Consider the following 22,671-nt stretch of genomic DNA (forward strand, 5'->3'; position numbering starts at 1 on the left):
TATTAAACACTCGGAGCTCATCCACTTTTCTTTTCTTTGATAAGATCATTTTTGCAGAAGGGCTCATAAGAGAAGAAGAGAGTAATACACACGAACAAGGTCAATGGAGCTGAATTGCGCCATCTTTTGGGGAAATGTGGGCATTACAGGGGAAAGGTCAATTGAACAATGTTTATCTGTACCTATTTTAATCTAATTTGGTCACGTTCGGTGGGCCGGATTAATAAACCCAAACTGGCCCGCGGGCAGTAGTTTGCCCATGTCTGCATTAAGCCTTGTTGCTAATGACCAATCATATGTATTATTATCATTATTGTTATTATTATTATTATTATTATTATTATTATTATTATTATTATTATTAACAATGTTAGAATTAACATATATTAACATATATATTATTATATATATTCAACATTTCATTAGGATATAAAATGTTGGTGTGTGTGTGTGTGTGTGTGTGTGTGTGTGTGTGTGTGTGTGTGTGTGTGTGTGTGTGTGTGTGTGTTTGTGAGAGTTTGTGTGTCCTTGCATGCAAGTGTGAAAAGGGGATTGCATGGTAAGTTTTGTATGCGCTGTAACCGAGTTTGTAAACCGCATGCAGTAGTCTGAACACAATTTGCTAAACTGATAAACTATTTACTTCTGTGAGATGTATGTGATTGTTTGAAATTCTAAGAGGTGGTTTTACTGAAAGTCTTGACATGGCCTGTTTTATGTGTACCATTAAGCCATTTTAAAAACAAATCCATGCATTTCTGTTCATATTATTACTGAAACTAAAATGATGGTTTGATGTTATTTACAAGTAAATCAATATGCAGTTGGAAACGTTTTTCCCTGATGATGCACCTGCACTTATTTCTAAGAAACTCCCTGTGGTTGAACAGTATTTTTTTTTTACTACAATAAACACTATTAAGCATGTGAGATCAGCTTATAACTGCTGAATTAATCAAGTGTTTGTGATTTTTGATGTTACCACAAAGTATTTAAATAAATTTACCGTTATATAACATTAAACAGGGTGTACTTTGACCAATAATAATATCACACTCACTGATAGGGGAAGTGAATAATGCAAGGGATCTGCAGGGATCAGGTGAAAAGGTGAAGTTGATTTATTGGTAGCAAGAAAAATGGTGCCAAATTGTGATGGCTAGAGGCCTATCTAGAACATCTTTCAAATAGACTGGCTTGTGGGGTGTTACAGGTCTTGCCTCAACAGGACAGAGGTGTTTTAGCAGTACAAGATCATTTTAATGGAATGGCTAACTAATGTATATATTGCATACTAAAAATGTAATATTAAATTAATATTAAAATTAAAAAAGATATCAGTGTCATGCTAAATTATATTCTTGGACTATAATCTGTGACACGGATCTCTGCCGCCCTCTTGTGGTAATCGATGTGAATACTGTCCGCCATCAAATTTTAGGACTTTTGCACACGTGCAATTTCAGATGCATTTGAACAAAAATAAATTATTGCTAAATGTTTGGTGAAATTGTCTTTCCAGATGTTCTATTTGTAAGTGTGTGTGTGTGTGTGTGTGTGTGTGTGTATACTCACTATACTGTATACTATATTCTATTATTCTAATTTTATTCTATTATTCTTATAATATATACTATTAATAATATGACAACTTTGATACGTCTACAAAGATTTACATTTACAGCAATTGGTAGATGCCCTTATCAAAGAGCAGTTATCTTATTTACACAACTAAGCAATGAAGGGTTAAGGGCTTTGCTCAAGGGCCCACCAGTGGGAGTTTGGTAGTACTGGGTTCACAATCTTCCAATCCAAAATTCAACATCTAAACCACTGAACCCCAGATTATGACTTTTAGTGGGATTATGTAAACAACAGGTCAAGGATGACTTAAAAAAAAATTTTTAATGAAAACTATTTTAATATCAGTGTGAAAAAAAAAAAAATTAATCAACAGCTAGAAATTGTTCATTTCACATCAGTTAAAGAAACATGTCTGAGCAGATATAATTTCCCAACAGGCCAAATTTTTATGACAGACAGACAAAGGCAAAGTAGCACCAAATATCACAATTTAAACATATTACCTACTATATATTACAGTTCAACAAAAAAAACTGACAAGCGACTATCTTTTTTGGCCCATAATTTTTTTTTGTGAATAAACCTCATTTTAATTAAAAGTTCAAATGGTTTTAACAGATTTTTATGTATTTTAATATAGATACAGTTTTAAATCCAATATATCGACTTAATACATTCTTACAGTAAGATTATAATGAATCATCAGTTTAATATCTTGCGTACTTCTGCTGTAGTAAAACAAAATCTAAATAAGCAGTTCACCAGAGGGAGGAGTAACACTCGAAATAGTGTTCATTCTGCATTTGTGGATCTGCTGGTTTCCATTTTCACAGAGCGTCTTACACACCCTACAGTTGCCATGCATTTCATGTTCTATTTTGTACTGATGAGTTTTCAGTTCTGTGCAGGTAAGCTTCACATTTTTAAATCTTTTTGCTTCATTTTTATCAGGTTTTTTGCTTTATACCTAACATGACTTTCTCCATTTAAGACAGACTTTTTTTTTTCTCTTTTTCCACAGTGGGAAATGCAGTAGAGCTGCATCAGAAGTTTTTAATGACTACAGCTGTTAATAAGCTAATCAAGATAGAATGTACCTTTCATTCAGACTGTTATTATTACATTCACTGGTACCAGAAGAAAGATGGTGAACCTTTCAATAGAGTTCAGTATGTGAACATTAATAGTGCACATTACTTAAATGACTATGGCTTTGGATTTTTACAATCAGAGAAGACAGCAAGCAATAAGTTTGTTCTGATAATCCCAAACGTGAAGCCAGAGCATTCAGCAACATATTATTGTGCCTGCTGGACTGATCATCACAGTGAGATTAAAGCTAAAAGACTTGTACAAAAACTATACACTGCACCCACCATCATACAGCATCATTCCATAACTGCATGCTGAAGCATATATATGATTTGATATGATATAATACAGTATGTATATATATATATATATATATATATATATATATATATATATATATATATATATATATATATATATATATATATATATATATATATATATACACTGGAGACCAAAATTAGAGAACAATTTATAAACAATTGAAAATTTAGAAATAATGTCATCTTCACTGCTCAACATTTGAAGGAGTTTTTGTCCTGTCTATACCATGCTACCAGAACACCTTTTCCACAAATTAACTAAGGCATTTAAAAAAAAAAAAACATTATTTTGCCGAAAACACACTGATCAAAATTAGAAAACAGCAATGACTGTAGCATGAAAAAAAGATTACAACAAAATTTTCTGAAGGTTACAACAGTCAGAAATTAGTAGGAAGTGTACAGGCCTCTGCTCTGAATGACTTCAGCACATCTGCGGCCACAGGAAAGCACTAGACTCTGATTTTGGTCCACTCTTCTTCCAGTCTCCTCCACAGTTCTGTGACTGTAGTGGGTTTCTTGGCCATAACTTTGTCACCAAGGATTTTCCAGAGGTTCTCTTTTGGGTTGAGATCAGGACTCTGGGCAGGCCATGTCAGTATTTCAATGTTTTCAGTTTCAAGGAACTGCTTTACCCGTTTTGCTGTGTGACATGGAGTGTTGTCCTTCATGAACACTGCGGGCTGATTGGGTGATGAACGCAGGAAAGGAACCATATGTTGTTGTAGAAGGTTCTGATAAACCTTTGCATTCACTCTGCCATGTAGCTGTATAAGAGGCCCAGCTCCTGCTGCAGAAAACATGCCCCAAACCATGACACTTCCTCCTCCACTTTTCACTGACTTCTTTACACACTTTGGGTTCAGTCTTTCTCCAGTTTGTCGCCGAAAATAATGTTTCCCATCGGACCCAAATAAATTAAACTTGCTTTCATCACTGAAGTGAACTTTGGACCAGTTCTCCTCTGTCCACACAACATGCTCCTCAGCAAAGCTTAGTCTAGCCTTTTGATTCTTTCTGCTAATGAGAGGTTTGGTGACTGCAGAGTGGGCTTTCAGTCCAAATGCTCTTATGACGAGACAGATCCTTACCCTGTTCAGCGCTGAACTGGTGAGCAATTCCAGCTGCAGTGTGGAAACGATTGCATTTATATTTACATTGATTGTATTTGTCCTCCGTGGACGACCAGCCTTCTTGGCGGACTTAAATGAGTTTGTGATGTTGTAAAGATTCAATATTCTTGAAATCACAGATTTGCAACGACCAACTTGTCTTGCTATGGCTGATAGGGTCATCCCTTTGGCTTTCATCTGGACAACCTGCTGCCAGAGGCTTTCAGTTACTTTAGAACGGCCCACCATCTTGCAGAGTCAGTGAAACTGGAAGTTAGGCTGCCAGTTAAATAGGGGTTGACAGATAATCAAGGAAATTAGCACGAGGTGCCAGATTAACACCAATAACTGGGAGGTTATTGCAGAATATTCCAATTCATGAAACAGGAAGAGTCAAAAGTATGTATGTAATATGTATGAGGTGAAGGCAGTTTTTTAGCAGTTTTGTTTGTAGGCCACAGTGAATGTTCAGAAGTGGAGCCAATATTGTGATGTGTTTCTCATCAGTAAACATCAGAATATCTGTAAAGCATTAGAAGACTGGGGGATTGCTAGAGAGTGTGTTGTATATTTCGTCGTCTTGATGAGGTGTAGTTGTCTGCTGGAAGGACTCTTCTTAGACACCGTATTTCGTGTAAATAATGATTTTTATTCAGCACAGAAATATAGCATCTTTACAGGCCTTCCGGTCAAGCCTGGAGTCAGCACGCTCTGTTTCAAAGTCTGACTCCAGATCCATGCTTACACACACATTAAATGCTTGCCCGTTTCCTGGGTCCACCTCTTAATGTAAATGAGATGCATATGAGCTTACTATGCAATAATGTTGAACGTAAAGAGAAGCCTGAAATGTCCAGATGTTTCCAGGGCTCACATTCCCAGATCATAAAACATAAAGCGCATCCCGTTTTCCTGTACCTCGAAGTATATGGTGAACGGGGAGGTCGCCTCCCAAGAAGATATACATCCTGGACCACATTCCATATTTGAAGAACATTATCTCAACACTGGTGAGAGCCCGTATCTCTTACCAGTCTTAAGATAACATTAAGTCTACCCCCTACACTTTTGTTTACAGAGAACCATCTGTCCAGGCGGTTCAGTAATTAACTTTGGCCTCTCCAGGAATGTCACCATTGCAGAATAATATGAGTTTAGGCCTTTTGATATTACACATTTAAGATACTATACATTTAAGACACTACAAGTGCTAGACAAGATATTCATAGTGGCCTAAGGTTGTACTAAGATAAGATAAAGATTAAGATAAGATAAGATAAGATAAGATAAGATAAGATATACCTTTATTCGTCCCACAGTGGGGAAATTTCTCTGTTACAGCAGCAAAGAAAAAATAAATGCAAATATATAAAAGAATAGACATAACCCAGCCATTAGGGGGGCACAAGCCAGTGCACTCTTAGTGCCGGTCCCAAGCCCGGGTAAATGGGGAGGGTTGCGTTAGGAAGGGCATCCAGCATAAAACATGTGCCAAATCAAATATGCGGATCACAAATGAGAATTTCATACCGGATCGGTCGAGGCCCGGGTTAACAACGACCGCCACAGGTATCGTTAGCCGACAGGGTACCGGTGGAAATTGGGCTACTGTTGGCCGAAGGAGGAGAAGAAGAGGAGGAAGGCGTCTACAGAGACGGCAGGAAAAGGAGCAGTGTAGGAGAGTAGAGGTTCGGGTTGGTACTTTAAATGTTGGTACTATGACGGGTAAAGGAAAAGAGGTAGCTGATATGATGGAGAGGAAGATATGCTGTGTGTTCAGGAGACCAAGTGGAAAGGGAGTAAGGCCAGGAACCTTGGAGGTGGGTTTAAACTGTTTTATCATGGAGTGGATAGGAAGAGAAATGGTGTAGGGGTGATTCTGAAGGAAGAGTACAGTAAGAGTGTAGTGGAGGTGAAGAGAGTTTCTGATAGGGTGATGATCGTTAAGGTGGAAATTAAAGGGATGATGATAATTGTCATCAGTGCCTATGCTCCACAAGTTGGCTGTGAGATGGAGGAGAAGGAAAGATTCTGGAGTGAATTAGATGAAGTGGTAGATGGTGTACCTAGGAAAGAACGATTGGTGATTGGGGCAGACTTTAATGGGCATGTAGGTGAAGGAAACAGAGGTGATGAGGAGGTGATGGGTAGGTATGGTTTTAAGGAGAGGAATGTGGAAGGGCAGATGGTGGTAGATTTTGCAAAAAGGATGGAAATGGCAGTGGTGAACACGTATTTTAAGAAGAAGGAGGATCATAGGGTGACGTATAAGAGTGGAGGAAGGTGCACACAGGTGGATTATGTTCTGTGTAGGAGATGCAACCTGAAGGAGATTGGAGACTGTAAGGTGTTGGCGGGGGACAGTGTAGCTAGACAGCATCGGATGGTGGTCTGTAGGATGGTTTTGGAGGCGAAGAAGAAGAGGAGGAAAGTAAGGTTTGAAAGAAGAATAAGATGGTGGAAACTGAAGGAGGAAGAGTGTAGTGTGAGGTTCAGGGAAGAGGTCAGACAGGGGCTTGGTGGTGGTGAAGAGGTGCCGGATGATTGGGCAACTACTGCAGGAGTGATGAGGGAGGCAGCTAGAAAAGTACTTGGTGTGACATCTGGAAATAGAAAGCAAGACAAGGAGACGTGGTGGTGGAATGAGGAAGTGCAGGAGAGTATTAGGGGAAAGAGGCTGGCAAAACAGAAGTGGGATCGACAGAGTGATGAGAAAAGTAGGCAGGAGTACAAGGAGATGCGGCAGCAGGTAAAAAGGGATGTGGCGAAAGCCAAGGAAAAGGCATATGAGGAGCTGTATAAGAGGTTGGACACTAAGGAAGGAGAAAAGGATTTATACCGATTGGCCAGGCAGAGGGACCGAGCTGGGAAGGATGTACTGCAAGTTAGAGCAATAAAGAATGGAGAGGGAAATGTGTTGACTAGTGAGGAGAGTGTGTTGAGAAGATGGAGGGAGTATTTTGAGCAGCTGATGAATGAGGAAAATCAAAGAGAGAGAAGGTTGGAGGATGTGGAGTTGGTGAAGCAGGATGTAGATAGGATTAGTAAGGAGGAAGTGAGAGCAGCGATTAAGAGGATGAAGAATGGAAAGTCGGTTGGACCAGATGACATACCGGTAGAAGCGTGGAGATGTTTAGGAGAGATGGCAGTGGAGTTTTTAACCAGATTGTTTAACAGGATTCCGGAAGGGGAGAGGATGCCTGAGGAATGGAGAAGGAGTGTGCTGGTACCGATCTTTAAGCATAAGGGAGATGTGCAGACCTGCAGTAACTACAGGGGAATTAAGTTGATCAGTCACACCATGAAGTTATGGGAAAGAGTAGTGGAAGCCAGGCTGAGAGAAGAGGTGACCATCTGTGAGCAACAGTATGGTTTCATGCCGAGGAAGAGCACCACAGATGCCTTATTTGCTTTGAGGATGTTGATGGAGAAGTATAGAGAATGACAAAAGGAGCTGCATTGTGTATTTGTGGATTTAGAGAAAGCGTACGACAGGGTGCCGAGAGAGGAGTTGTGGTATTGTATGAGGAAGTCAGGTGTGTCAAAGAAGTATGTGAGGGTGGTGCAGGACATGTATGAGGACAGTGTGACGGCAGTGAAGTGTGCAGTCGGTACGACAGACTGGTTCAGGGTGAAGGTTGGACTGCATCAAGGATCGGCCCTGAGCCCTTTCCTGTTTGCAGTGGTGATGGACAGGTTGACGGACGAGGTCAGACAGGAGTCTCCCTGGACTATGATGATTGCAGATGATATTGTGATTTGTGGTGAGAGTAGAGAGCAGGTTGAGAAGAGCCTGGAGAGGTGGAGATATGCGCTGGAGAGAAGGGGAATGAAAGTCAGTAGGAGTAAGACAGAGTACATGTGTGTGAATGAGAGGGAGGGCAGTGGAGTGATGCGGTTGCAGGGAGAAGAGGTGGAGAAGGTGGGGGAGTTCAGGTACCTGGGGTCAACAGTGCAAAGTAATGGAGAGTGTGTTAGAGAAGTAAAGAAAAGAGTGCAGGCAGGGTGGAGTGGGTGGAGAAGAGTGACAGGAGTGATTTGTGATAGTAGGGTATCTGCAAGAATGAAAGGGAAAGTTTATAGGACTGTGGTGAGACCTGCGATGTTGTATGGATTAGAGACAGTGGCATTGAGTAAAAGACAGGAGGTGGAGCTGGAGGTAGCAGAGCTAAAGATGTTAAGGTTTTCGTTGGGAGTGACGAGGATAGACAAGATTAGAAATGAGTTCATTAGAGTGACAGCACATGTAGGATGTTTTGGTGACAAGGTGAGGGAGGCGAGATTGAGATGGTTTGGACATGTGCAGAGAAGGGACATGAATTATATTGGTAGAAAAATGCTGAAGATGGAGCCACCAGGTAGGAGGAAAAGAGGAAGGCCAAGGAGGAGGTTCATGGATGTGGTGAGGGAAGACATGCAGGTAGTTGGTGTGAAAGAGGCAGATGTAGAGGACAGGGTGGTATGGAGACGGATAGTCCGCTGTGGCGACCCCTAATGGGAGCAGCCAAAAGAAGAAGAAGAAGAAGATATAAAAGAATAGACACATACTATATTATACAGTATATAGTACACAACACAGTGTATAAATACAAATAAGGAAAAAAGTACGTATTGCAGGTAATATTGCACACAGGTGGAATTGCACGTATTGCAGGTAATATTGCACACAGGTAGTATTATTACACAGTTAAACAGTAATAACAGTGTTTATTATGGTGACTGGTTTACTGGGAGCAGTTTTGATTGTAAAGTGTAATAGCAGCAGGGCAGAGGTGGGAAGTAACGAAGTACAAATACTTTGTTACTGTACTTAAGTTGTTAAGTTGTACAGTTGTTACTGTACTTAAGTCGATTTTTTTGGTATCAGAACTTTACTCCACTATTTATTTTTCAGACAACTTTTTACTTTTACTCATTACATTTTTACACAAATATCTGTACTTTTTACTCCTTACATTTTCAAATCAGACTCGTTACTTTAGTTTTAATCCATTGATTTGGTGAAATATAATTTTTTTATTTTCACTGGTTGCCGATTTCAGCCGAACAACCGATTTCCTGTCATTGCGCGTTCAATCCACTGGTGTATAAAGTACGGACTCTCACTCACCACAGAAGGCAGTAAGAAGTTTGGGGTTAATGTGGATGAGACAGAGGGAGTCAGTGATGTAAACATGACTGAGAACAGACACATTCCTGATCATCATCATCTTTTCTCTGCTTGTGTTCTATATGTGGATCTTCAGCCTGGACACATTCATATATTCATCATATATATATATATATATATATATATATATATATATATATATACAGTAGAACCCGGTTATTTTTATGTCCTAGGGGGTAGCCAAAAAGCATCGAGATAACCGATGATCGAGATAAACGAAAATCAATATGGCGGCAATATATTAACGTGCTTAAAATTTCTTTATGTACATGATGTGCGTTAATAAATCAGAATGTGCATGCACGTGTTTTTGGAGGGTTTTCTTTACACAACAGTGTTGAAGCGATTTGTTTGATGAAGTCATGCTATAAAAATTTACATACAGTACATGTTTGTTAACTGTCAGGAATCCACCTTTCTCGGCCACTTTCTCTGAAGCTCCCGGCTTCAATCTCGCACATATGGTGCTCGTTTAGCACTCATCACCAGCTCCTATTTAAACTTCCACACTCCCACCGTCCGTTATTGTTGGTATATGTTGGTTCACGGCGGTCGTTGTTATCGCTCATGCGTATCCCGGTACGTGCCTTCCCACCGGCACTCTCTCAACGGCTGCGCTTTTCTTCCCAAAGCGCATCGCGGATTCCAACCCTATATATATTTGACCCTATATATATATATATATATATATATATATATATATATATATATATATATATATATATACAGTAAAGAAAATAAGTATTTGAACACCCTGCTATTTTGCAAGTTCTCCCACTTAGAAATCATGGAGGGGTCTGAAATTGTCATCGTAGATGCATGTCCACTGTGAAAGTTAAAAAATTAAAATGATTTTAAACGGCACTAAATTTTTTCCTTTCTTTACTTAGATATAAAATAAATAAATTAACTCCAGATAAAAATATTTTTAATCAGTCAACTTTTGTTTTATTTCTGAGTCTCAAATCAAACACCAAAATCCGCCATGATTCTCACAATTTACCCTCTGGGTGGCGTTTTGTGGGTTTTTCCCTCATAATGGCGACACAAACTTAAATTACTGTCTTTATTGATCGTACAGATAAAAACAATACATCATTTAAATCTGTAAAATGTCTCTAATGTTATATATATAAAAGCTTCCTGACTTGACTTGAAGAGGTGCAGTCTCTCCGGTATCACCTCAATAACTGTCCGTGTGGAAACATAGCAAAGGCTCTTAATGATGTCCACACATCTCTGCACTGATATAGCCTTTATATTTAATCACTGTACATATGCTTACATACATATTACATGCTGTACATATGATACATGTTTAACACCTCCATGTTTAACACCTCTAAGCTGCCAGTTTTGGGCACCTGAGCAAGCCCTTAACTCACTACTGCTCATTTAGTAAATGAGATCATTAAGAGTTGCTCGGGATAAACACTTCCAACAGGAAGTGGCTATATCTCGCTAACTTTGTCTCTCTATTTTCTCTATCTAATTGTCTCTGTGTCTCTTTTAGTAAATGTCTCTGTCTCACTGTATATGTCTCTCTCTTGCTGTCTCTTTATTTGTTTCTCACTCTTTTTTTTTTTGTTTCTAAAGCTCTCTCTAAGTGTCTCTTTGTCTTTGTCTCTGTCTTTCCTGCTTATTTACATGTCTAACAAAGTTTTGAGTTTTGGAGTAATGCCATTAGTGATCTATGATGAAAGACTTCCCTGGTTCGATTCTTACCTCTAGTTTCATATTGAACATTATAGGAAGTTTTTAAAAACAGAACAATGAAAGATCATTAAAATCGGTTGCTGGTAAATCATGGTATATCAGTGGTGCAGGTGTTGGAGATATGGTTCTTGTACCTGAGTCACTTCTCATAGACTTCGAGTTACTGAGAGAATGTGCAGGAAGGAGAAGTTTTGACCCACTACCATCATGATCTAAAAGAAAACACTGGTCTCCTAACTATAGAAAAGCCAAGAGTCCAATAAGCAAAGGCTTGTTTGCCCCTCCTGTGTTGGTGTAACGGTCAGCGACGTGGTCGCTGCTATCTGACTCACCCGGTTCGATTCCTAACCCTTAGCTTTCCTTTTAATTCTTTAAAAAGTTTTTAAAAAGAACAAAAAAGGTCCTAAAAATCAGGTTCTTGCAGGAGATCCTGTGGCTCAATTGGAAGAGCTTTACCTCTGGGTTGAGAGGTTGCCGGTTCAAACCCCGGCCAGGGCTCAAAGTAAAGAGTGTGGAAGGTTCCTGTAGTAAGGAAGGTGTCAGAAATGGCTGCGTGGAAGGTTGGATGTGGTTTCGGAGGGCGTATCCTGGAGCAGGGGGGCAATATCCGGGCATCTGGCCCCCCCCGGTGTCTGAGAAGCTGAAAACAGGGGCTTATGAAGCAAAAACGTTTCAAAAAGTATCGACTTAGTTTTGCATATATAGGGAAGAATTCTGCCAAAAACCTATCACCCACACTTTTTTTGAGGCTGTGAAGAAGCCAGTATTCACAGCCTTTGTTAAGGGGCAACTACCTCATTGCTCACCAGACACTACTTTCCACACAGCTTACCCAGTGTGGGGACAAGCCAGCTTCAAACCAGCAACCTCTGAGCTCAGAGGCAAGGCTTTTATCACAAAGCCATCAAGTCCCACAACACACCGTCTTTTTTTGGGGGGTTTATCCTTCGTTCATGCTTCAAAACAAGAAATTCAGACCAGACAGAAACACAGAAAGCAGGATTCGAACCCTGAACCCCACCAACAGCGAAATACCAGTCTTAACCCACTGAACCATCGGAAAGGACCAGCTGCGACGATTGTTTAGAGCAGGTCTATCTTTTCTTTCAAACCATCAACACAAGAAAATAATGCTAAAGACAGACATAGGAAGCAAACCCATACAAAGCAGGATTCGATCCCTGATTCACACCATTAGCAAGGCACCAGCATTAACCCACTAAACCATCAGGAAGGACAAGCTGGGAAGCTTGTTTAGAGCAGGTCTATCTTTCTTTTTAACCCATCAAAACAAGAATATGAAGATGTAGGAATCAGGAATTTAACCTACCTCATGACTAGCAGACAGAAAGCCAGGTTTGAACCCTGACCACCAACATTAGCAAAGTACCAGCCTTAACCCACTAAGCCATCAGAAAAAAACAGGATGGGATGCTTGATTCCAGCAGGTCTATCATTCTTTTCAAACCATCAACACAAGAATTTAACAGTACAGAAAGATGTAGGAAGCAAATACAGATGTAAGTAGCACAAGTTGAACCCACATTGTAAATAACATGAATAAAGCACGATTCGAACCATGAACCCCACCACCAACAAGATACCAACCTTAATCCATTGAACCATTGGTGAGGACAGGCTAGGAAGCTTATTTAGAGCAGGTCTATCTTTCTTTTTAACCCATTAAAAACAAAAATATATCGCTAAAGAAAGATGTAGGAAGTGAATCCTGATCGTGACTGGCAGACAGAAAGCAGGATTCGAACCCTGAACCCCACCAAAAGCAAGAAACCTGATTTAACCCACTGAACCAACAGGGAAGACACGCCGGAAGGTTGTTTAGAGCAGGTCTCTCTACCTTTAAACCATCAACACAAGAATATAAAGCTAAATAAATATTTAGGAAGCAGGAACATAACCTACATCGCAACTAGCAGGCAGAAAGCAGGATTCAATCTATGATGTGAGGTCCAGTTAAGAGCTAAAACAGGTAGCAGTAATAACTACTTTTTACTTAAGTACATGTCAGAGCCAAACTTCTTTACTTTCACTTAAGTAAAAAAGTTTAATCAGTACTTCAACTTTTACCCAAGTATTTTAAAACATGAGTATCTGTACTTCTATTTAAGTAAAGGATGTGTGTACTTTTGCCACCTCTGCAGCAGGGAGAAAAGAGCTTCTGTAACGCTCCTTCAGACACTTAGGATGTAACAGTCTGTCACTGAAGAAGCTGCTCAACGATGAAACGGTTTCATACAGGGGGTGAGAGACGTTCTCCAGCAATGATGATAGTTTCGCTACCATCCTCCTTGCTCCCACCTCCTGTACAGTGTCCAAATGGAATCCCCAGGACTGAACTGGCCTTCCTGATCAGCTTGTCCAGTCTTTTCCTGTCTGCAGTAGAGATGCTGCTGCCCCAGCAGACCACACCATAGAATTTGGCTGAGGCCACCACAGAGCCAAAAAAGGTCTTCAGTAGCTCTCCCTGCACTCAAAAAGACCTTAGTCTCCTAAGCAGAAAGAGTCTGCTCTGCCCTTTCTTATAAATCCTCAGTGTTATCTGTCCAGTCCATTTTGCTGTTTAGATGAACACCCAGGTATTTGTAAAAGTCCACTCTCACAATGTTCTTTCCCTGAATGTTCACTGATGGTAATGATGAAGTCTGTTACTAAAAGCTTTCTTCTACTCCACTTCCACTCCTATTGTGCAGTCCAGTTATTATATTTACTATGCAGGTCCATTTTTCCTGAATATTTTGACTACACAAAGTTTTTCAAGCAGTACTAGAACTGGTACTTAATCCTACATCGGTCAATCCACAATAATCAATACAGCATTGGACACCACCCCCTTTTTTCCCAGCCGAGGTAAGTGATGTCAAACTAAAGCTGAACAGTGATCATGAAAACAACTTCTAAAACAAAAACATTTAACTGTTTTTTTTTTTTTTATTAAAAGTCTATAAATCTTGTTTTTATTTGTTTTTATTTAATCTTAGTTTTTTAATAAAATTTTATCCTAAATTGACTTATCAAAGCCGATTTTTAAACTTGGGTACAAAATCATATTATATAAAAATGTTAGTTTTTTTGCACATGCATAGAACTATTTTCTTTTTTTTCTTTTTTTTTCGAAAACTGAAGTAACAAAGTTCAAGGTTTTTAATGATGGCACTCAGAAAACCCATATACACTGGTACCAGGCAAATAGTACCGTAAGAGTCTCTATGATGCGAGGGAACCTTAGGAAAGATAAAGTCTACGGAATCTTGGAAACTCTTGACATAAGAGAAGTCCCAACCAAAGTAAAATATCCACAAGAGTTGTCCTGGAATGTTCTCCTTAGTAAAGTAATAGAACAGACGATGACTGTGGGAAGAGTAGGCATTTATATAGGGCCGAGCGGTATTGAGCGGCAGGTGCCGGTACTTAGTATGATGGAGATTCGCTATGAGTGTGCGGAGTGCTAAGGGAAGGCTGTTCCCTGACATTACCTCAACCCCCCGGCCACCGACACCCTAACACGGGGCCTGGGTCGACCCCGAACCCGGGGCGCGGGAAGGAGTGGATGGGTGGTGTGGAACTCTTCCAAGAGATGGTCTAGGATGTCCTGATTGGCCACCCAGAATTGTTCCTCTGGCCCATATCCCTCCCAGTCGACCAGGTACTTTAGAACCCAGCCACTCTGGCGTGAGTCGAGTATCTTCCATACCGAATACACCGTAGGTTGGTCCAGCACTTCCGGCTGTGGGAGACCCCTATCATCCCCTGGAGGTTGTGTTGTAGGAGTGCAGAACGGCTTCAGGTGTGACACATGAAAGGTGGGGTGTATTCAGTACAGAGGCAGGAGGTCGTAGTTCTTGAAATGCCCTTCCAACCTCAATGGTGTTTAAGTAGCAGTTTCAAGACTTGGGTCACTTGGTTTTGATGTTCTTGAGGTGTCCGGGAGAAGATTAGGATATCGTCGAAGCAGACTATAACGACCTGTGTAAGAACGACCGAAACACCTCATTTAGGAAATTCTGGTACACCGCCAGAGAAATGGAAAGGCCGTACAGCATGACCCAATACTCATAGTGACCAGCGGGGGTGATGAAGGCGGTCTTCCACTCGTCTCCCCTGCAGATGCGCACAAGATTGTAAGCACTCCTTAAGTCCAGTTTAGAGAAGATCCGCGCCTCCCAAGGATCTCCTAGGGCGGCCGGGACAAGTGGGAGTGGATACTGAAGTGGTGCGATCTGAGCATTTAGGTTGCGGTAGTCTATGCACAGTCCCCTGCACAGTCAATGAAACCCTGCTGGAGGGCCTGTTGTATGTATCCCTCCGTGGCCATGCATTCAGGAGCTGACAGGGGATAGATTCGAGTTTGGCCCCAGGGACTAGTTAAATGGCACAATCCCAAGGCCCGTGAGAAGGTAGGTGGGTCACGGCCTGCTCGCTGAATACACCAGAAAAAGAGTGGTATTCAATTGGGACCTCTACCTGAGATGGTTTAGGGGCGCCCTCCACGAGTGTTGCCGCCAGGGTTATTCCTTCCGGGAGTGGAGATGGAAGGTGGTGCAGGCAGTGTTCTCGGCACCAAGAGCTCCACTCGAGGATGTCGCACGGGTTCCAAGAGCATCTGGGTGAATGTTTGTTGAGCAACAGTATGATGCTCACTGTTGAGTTCTCCAGAACTTGATCCTCTCCTTATGAAACAACCCGACTTGGAGGGTGATAGTGGGTGTACAGTATTCAACCCAGCCCCACCCTAACAGGTGTCCTTGGATGGTCTGGACTGCCAGGTCTCGGAGATGTCGTTGGAGAACTCAATATTGCTCACCCCAGGACGTGGGGGTCGGACAGCACATTAAGAGATGGAATGACTCCAGCTACCACAATATAGACAGGCACCGGCTGCCAGGTGTCATTCTCTCTCCTAGAAGTCCACCTGCATGGGTTCAGGATCCGGAGCAAGAAGAGACGCAGGAGCGAGGGTAAAAACCTGCTCCGGCGATCGACAGGCGGTGAGGTGTTGTAAAATACGAATGGAGCGCTGTATGAATGCTTCCAGTCCCATGATGTCATCATAGGTGGCCATGGCTAAGTGGATCTCTGGGTTTAATCCCTGTCAGTAGGAGCCCAGGAGTGCAATCTTGTTTCAACCACTAGTGGCCTCTAGAGTGCGAAAACAAAGACTGTATTCCATCGTACTGTCTGCCCCCTGGCGAAACTTTAGAAGTTGGTCTGCGGTGGTGAGGACTCCAAATGCCGTACAGAAAACCTCCGTGAAATAGCCGGTGAATACCGCATAGGATGCGATTGCTGCGCTGTTCGCGCGCCACAACGCTCTGCTCAATGCAAGCACTCTCCGGCAAAGTAGCGAGATGAGGAATGCTATCTTTGCACGCTCAGAGGGAAATCTGTGAGGTTGCATTTCTATGTATAGCGACACTTGGAGCAGGAAGCCTTGGCACTCGGCGGCATCCCAGGAAAAGATGGCCAGAAGAGCCATCTGGCTGCCGGAGGGTGGCGGTGGCACCTGTGGTGGAGCTCAGCGGGCCGTGGTCATCGTAAATACCTCCAGGAGAGCAGCGGTGGGCTCCCTTTTAGGATCCGCTTCTGCACTCGGCTGTAGATCCATAGGTAACGCTGTTAATTCCTCAATGTTTTTTTTTGTTTTTTGGGTCCGTTCTTCTGTTCGGAGAAATGGAGTCGAAGTAACAAAGTTCAAGGTTTTTAATGACGGCACTCAGAAAACCCATATACACTGGTACCGAGTAAATAGTACCGTAAGAGTCTCTATGATGCAAGGGGAACCTTAGGAAAGGTAAAGCCCACGGAATCTTGGAATATAGGAAAAGTCCCAACAAGAGTGAAATATCCACAAGAATAGTCCTGGAATGTTCTCCTTAGTGAAGTAGTAGAACGGACGATGACTGTGGGAAGAGTGGGCGTTCATATAGTGGTAATGAGCGCCAGGTGCCGGTACTTAGTATGATGGAGATTCGCTACAAGCGTGCAGAGTGTTGAGGATGACAGGCTGTTCCCTGAAAGTATCAAACTAATCTAAAACTAATCCCTGAAGAAATGGAAATGGGTTTCCATAGGATTCAAGCCAAAAAAAAAAAAAAAAAAAAAAGAGAGAGAGAAAAAGTTTTTTATTTATATATTTGCATTATGGTGTAATATGGCAAATAAATGCATGAAATGGGTTTAATGTTTTACAGGTATTGTGATTTTGTAAGCAATTTCAGAAATAAAACGTTAATTTTTCTAAAAAAGGAAACAACTTGTTCATTTTAAGAGACCTGTCCTGGCATAATCGATTGAACACTCGATTACTAAAATAAAAGAGTTTAGAGTAAAAAACTTGTCATACTGTAACAGCATCACAAGTAAAAAGTGAGAGCTGCAGTCAGTAAATTTAAATTTAGATTCAGATAATAATCAGATAAGTAGTAACAGAAAACATGTTTTCAGAAGTGCTTTATTCACCTGATACATTTAAGAGAAACATGCCAGCTATTTCAGCAACTAGTGGTAAGATCATGATTAACCTGTTAAAAATTTTTTTATTTAAGATGCTTTGCCAACAATAGTACATTTGATAATTAGTTTTACAGCATCTTAAGCAAAATGGCCTGGTTAGTGTAATACATTTAATATGAATATTTGCTCTATATCAAACATTATAGGTCATTGAAATAATGTTTCTGCTCTTTGACATAATGCTATGCAAAACTGGAGATAAGGTTTTTGTCTCAACAACAAGACTTTACATAGAAGGTAAGAATGCTAATCTAGTTTGTTTTAGAATGTATTATGTGGTGCTCTCGGTTTTCTTTTTATTACTTGATGTCTATATGTTAGTTTGTGTACTGTATGTGTGTGAAGTCTGCACTATAGGATTACCAGAAATAAACTCCATGTATAATCAGACACACTTGGCCAATAAAGCTGATTCAAATACTGAAACATCTGTGGGTCTTTAAGCGAACTTGTGACATTTTCAAATTATTAAACAAATTACACTGCATGCAAAATGCATTGGGTTCCAGCTGTATTATAGACTTGTTAAGACATTGTTTAGATGACTAGTTTTTGATGTAGTTTGTGTCACAGTGTGATGTTCAATTATACAATGGATACTACTACTACTACTACTACAATAAGGTATTTGGATCTGGAACTCGGCTTATTGTCACAGGTATAAGCACATTTTTTGTTTTCGCTTTTTTGTCTTATGACTTGATAATATGTTTAATGTAAATTATGCCAAACAGTATTTTTTTTTGTCATTTTAAAAGAATTAAACAATGAATCAAAAGGAATGTTAAAATAGGATCACAAGCAGTACAGTAACAAAAACAAACACAAAAAATGTGATTGAAAGTAAATCTTTACAAAGAGAAATGTTCTAACAAAGTCAGTTTTCTAAATCTAAAAATTCCAAGATTCACACAATAAATTATTAAATGCAAAGTGGCAAAAGGATCAAATAATACATACACATTTTAATGTTAAAATTTTTTCTATTTACAAATACAAATATTAAATGCTTTAAAACCCAAAATATTTTTTTGTAAGTTTAAATATGATATTTATTTTGATACATAGTAATAATTATAGACATTGTCTAATAAAGACTTGTTTCTTGTGTTGTGTGTTGTGTAAAGATCCATTAAAAACAGTACTCAAAATGTTTTAACTCTCAACATTTTGGATTTGATCCTTTGTCATGTTGTCTTGTAACTTGCATACACAAGTTTAAATTCTTTAAATTAGGTGCGCACACACACACAAAAACACGTTTCATTCCATTTATACTTTTCTTTTGCTTTGCTTTTATAATAACATCTAATCTTCGGGGAAGGTTTTTGCTAGAATTTGAAGGGTGTCTATAGTGGCATTAGAACACTCACAAATAGTGAGTTTGGGTGCACGTAAGAAGCCTGGGGGCAGTCAGCATTCCAGTTAAGTCCAAAGGTCTAGTTAATTTAGGACAGGCCAATAATGTTCTACCACTCCAACTTTGGCAAATTATGTCTTTATGGATTTTATTATGTGTATAAGTAGCTACATTGGTTTGCTTTCCAGTTTGTCCCTATTTGGAGACGAACCTTATATGTTTGTGATGGCAAAGGTGCCCACATACTTTGGGTCATGCATATTGTAGAACTTATTTTTGCTTTTACATAAAAACATGAACGCTTTTAATAATCAACATTTTTCTGTAACATATTTCTGTAATGTCCATGTTGAGCCCTGGATATCGTCAGTCTCATTTGTAATCAAATAATCTGAACAAACATTGTCTGAATTAAAAAATTTACATAATTACATAGTTCTCATTCATTAGGCATAAAAGAATTGATGGATTATGCAAAATGATTGATCTATAGACTGTTAAATGCTGCAACATTTGCATTTCTCCATTATGATACAGACACTGAAAAGGACCAAGTTAAAAAACCGTATGTGTCCGTCTACGCATTGTCCAAACAACAATCAAATGGAAAGCGTGTGATGCTGTGCCAGGCAAGATCCATGTTCCCGAACATGGTGAGATTCATATGGCAAGCAGAAGATTGGGGCAGAAGAAAAGTGGAGCTGATCGAGGACGAGCAGCTGGAGCAGAGAGATGTGGATGAAGTCCAGATAACCAGCATGCTCATCGTAGACCAGCATAAAGCAAAAAACAAACAATTCACTTGCATTGTTCAACACGACAGCAGCTTTGATGACCAGATTAATGTGATTCCATGGGGTAACAACAAAGTTTCTTTTTTTTATATGTCCTCAGTAGTGGCAAATTTTAAACTTCATAAAGTCCTTATTCACAGCTTGATGCATAGGTAAAAAAAAAAAAAAAAACATTAAAATTTACATTCATATTACCTCAATACATATTTCATCTTAACTATCATTTCAGTTTTTGTATTACATTAACCCAAAAGACAAACTTTTTCTTTTTGATAAAGGTATTCTTTAAGATTCTACTGATGTACAAATTCCTGTTAATGAATTTTAAAGCGAATGTTGTAATGCAAAGGCTGTAACACTTTCTGATGTTGAGTTTGATTTTTTGTTTTTGTTTCTCTTGTGCAGGTGAGTTCGAACTTATCCACAATCTGTACCTGTTGAATGTGTTGTATGTGATACTGCTGGAGAAAAATGTGCTGTATTTCTGCACTGTCTGTGTCATACTGTACAAGAGAAACAGTGTGAACCAGGAGATGTTCAGGAGCAAAGCTCACTGATTCACCCATCGGCCAAACAGCACGACTTTACATGCCACTAGTATCCATTTCATGTTACACATGAATTCTGTCTGAAGTAGAATTTTAATTAATACTTTTTAATATCCTCTTTTTATACAAAAGTACTAAAAACTTGAGTAAGTTTAATTCCAAAGTGAGTACACCCTTCACATTTCAAGCCATTTTATTATATGTGTCAATACTATAGAAAAGAAAATGAGATATACTTTAGAGTAATTTACAGATTACAGATTATAGCCATACAGATTTACTGTCCTCTAAAAATAACTAAATATACAGCCATTGTTGAGTACGCTACTAAAGTGAGTATACTGAAATGATACTGAAAAGTGAAGGATGTACTCACTTTTGTGAGATACTGTATTATGGTATTTTGAAATGTAAAATCTCACAATATGTTTTTAATTTGTAACTTTTGTACTTTTCATATCTTCTTGAACAGTGCTTTTTTTTCCAATAGTCTTGTTTTCTTCACTGATACAATAATGCCTGTTTGAAACTAGCTTATAGCAAATAAAGTTAATCTAGATGTATAAAGATAATGGGTCATAGAGTTTTATTTATTATATATCCATACAGTGTTGGTTAGCTATAACTAAGATGTATTTTTAAAAAAGGACAACAGGTTTTTACACGTTTGCAGAAAGATAGTGATAATGTTACAATTAATATAGACTTTGATGTGTTACCTGATGTAATGACCGAGTATCTAATGCAGTTGCTCACTGTGCTTATTAATACATTAACACCTGTACAGCTGCATATCATTAATCTAAATTTTAAGCCAATCATGTGGCAGCAGCACAATGCATAAAAATAGTTAAGATTTACATCAAACATTATACAGTAATGGGAAAGTTTGATCTATAAGACTTTATTCGTGGCTTGTTGTACAAGACAGGCTGGATTAAGTATCTGAGACTCCTAATCATTATGCAGTCAACAGACAATAGAGTTTACACAGAATTATTTGTTTGGGGCACATTTTTAGATGAAATATTTAAGTTTAAAAAGGTCACTCTAATGAGAATCAATTTTGTTTCAACAAATAGAATGGAAACAGCTGTGGACTGTGTGGTGGGGTTTTTTTTCACTGCAGCTGAATGTTTACTGGAAGTAAAACACAGCAGCTTCACCACATTTTTCACTGTAAGCTAGCTGCTGAGGGTGTGTGTGAGATTTATTCGTGTAGAGTTTGCTCACAACAGACCTTATTGTAGCTTTTAATAAAGTGTGTGCTATATGTATATTTGCATATGTATAAAACAGTAATAATGATAATGATAAATATAGATGATAATATATCCTTTGCAGAAGCAGACATGCAACAAGTAAAGGTTTAAAAAAGCTTCCCTTTTAGAAGTTTAGTTCAGAGCATTAATACAGCCATAACCGATAAAGTGGTTCACTGATACTCTAATATCAGTTACAGAAGTTATACCAAAAGACATATAGGAAACCAAACTAAAGATGTAATCTGTGGCACTATGAAAACTATTCAAATTGAGGCCCTGTCAAAATAAAACACAATATCAACAAACAAATTGTAAACAATTTGTATCAAGTCTAACACTAAAAACTCCAAAAAAAAGATTTAGGTTGTGAGGCAAAATGAAAGGCAAAGGAAGCAGACCAAAATTACAGCATGTTAGACATCGATAAACCCTTCTTACCACAAAACATGAAATGGCAAACAAGTGAGCAGAGACATTCAAAAAACACTCAAAACTCCTCCCTGAAATCTAATTTGGAGATTCACTATTAGTTTAGAGCTTCCGCATAAAGTTCTAGCTCTGCTTCGTAAATATAGTCTGGACATCAGGACTCATAAACAAACTCCTGGTTAGAAGCAATGATAAAGACCCCAACAATTACCACCCTGACTTGTTTTTGTTGTCAAATTATTGAGAGGAGAGTAAATAAATGCCTGTTCTGGAAACTAGAAACTTAGAACCAAATAATTGGCTTTTATTGTTGCTTAAGTAAGGGTCACACCGTATTAGCTTATTTAATAAATAAATAAGCTAAAATAAATGGTTTCTTCATCATACCATCTTTTGGAGTTTATCCTTTCCACTGTCACCACTGGTTTTCTCATCAGGGATAAATTACTGTGACTAATTTATGATTTTAAATTGTATATTCTTATATATATATATTCATATCTGTCCATAGTGCCAGTCACAAGCTCCAGCGAAAAATAGTGGAGCAATATCAGAAAGGAGTTTCTCAGAGAAAAATGGCAAAGTGTTTGAATTTATCATTATCTACAGTGCATATCATCATCCAAAGATTCAGAGAATCTGGAACAATCTCTGTGTGTAAGGGTCAAGGCTAGAAAACCATACTAGATACCCGTGATCTTCGGGCCCTTAGACGGCACTGCATCAAATACAGGAATGCTACTGTAA

The 22,671-nt window shown here is 39.2% G+C and overlaps 1 protein-coding gene and 1 long non-coding RNA gene across 2 annotated transcripts; both read left to right on the plus strand.

Moving 5' to 3' along the window:
• Nucleotides 1-2,400: 2,400 nt before the first annotated feature.
• Nucleotides 2,401-2,682, plus strand: LOC310727024. The gene is made up of 2 exons (XR_014533916.1): nt 2,401-2,492; nt 2,606-2,682. It is a non-coding gene; the product is annotated as an uncharacterized lncRNA (long non-coding RNA).
• A 13,792-nt stretch (nt 2,683-16,474) lies between these two features.
• On the plus strand, nt 16,475-22,409 carry LOC310726631 (uncharacterized protein; the record flags this gene model as incomplete). Its single annotated transcript, XM_083542377.1, has 4 exons — nt 16,475-16,573; nt 18,102-18,186; nt 19,426-19,746; nt 20,088-22,409. The coding sequence occupies 4 exons, from the start codon at nt 16,475-16,477 to the stop codon at nt 20,237-20,239; spliced, it is 657 nt and encodes a 218-aa protein (XP_083398503.1). The 3' UTR covers nt 20,240-22,409.
• Between the last annotated feature and the right edge of the window lie 262 nt (nt 22,410-22,671).

This window comes from Silurus aristotelis (assembly GCF_946808225.1).
Source record: "Silurus aristotelis genome assembly, chromosome: 5".
In the NCBI taxonomy this organism is placed as follows: Eukaryota; Metazoa; Chordata; class Actinopteri; order Siluriformes; family Siluridae; genus Silurus; species Silurus aristotelis.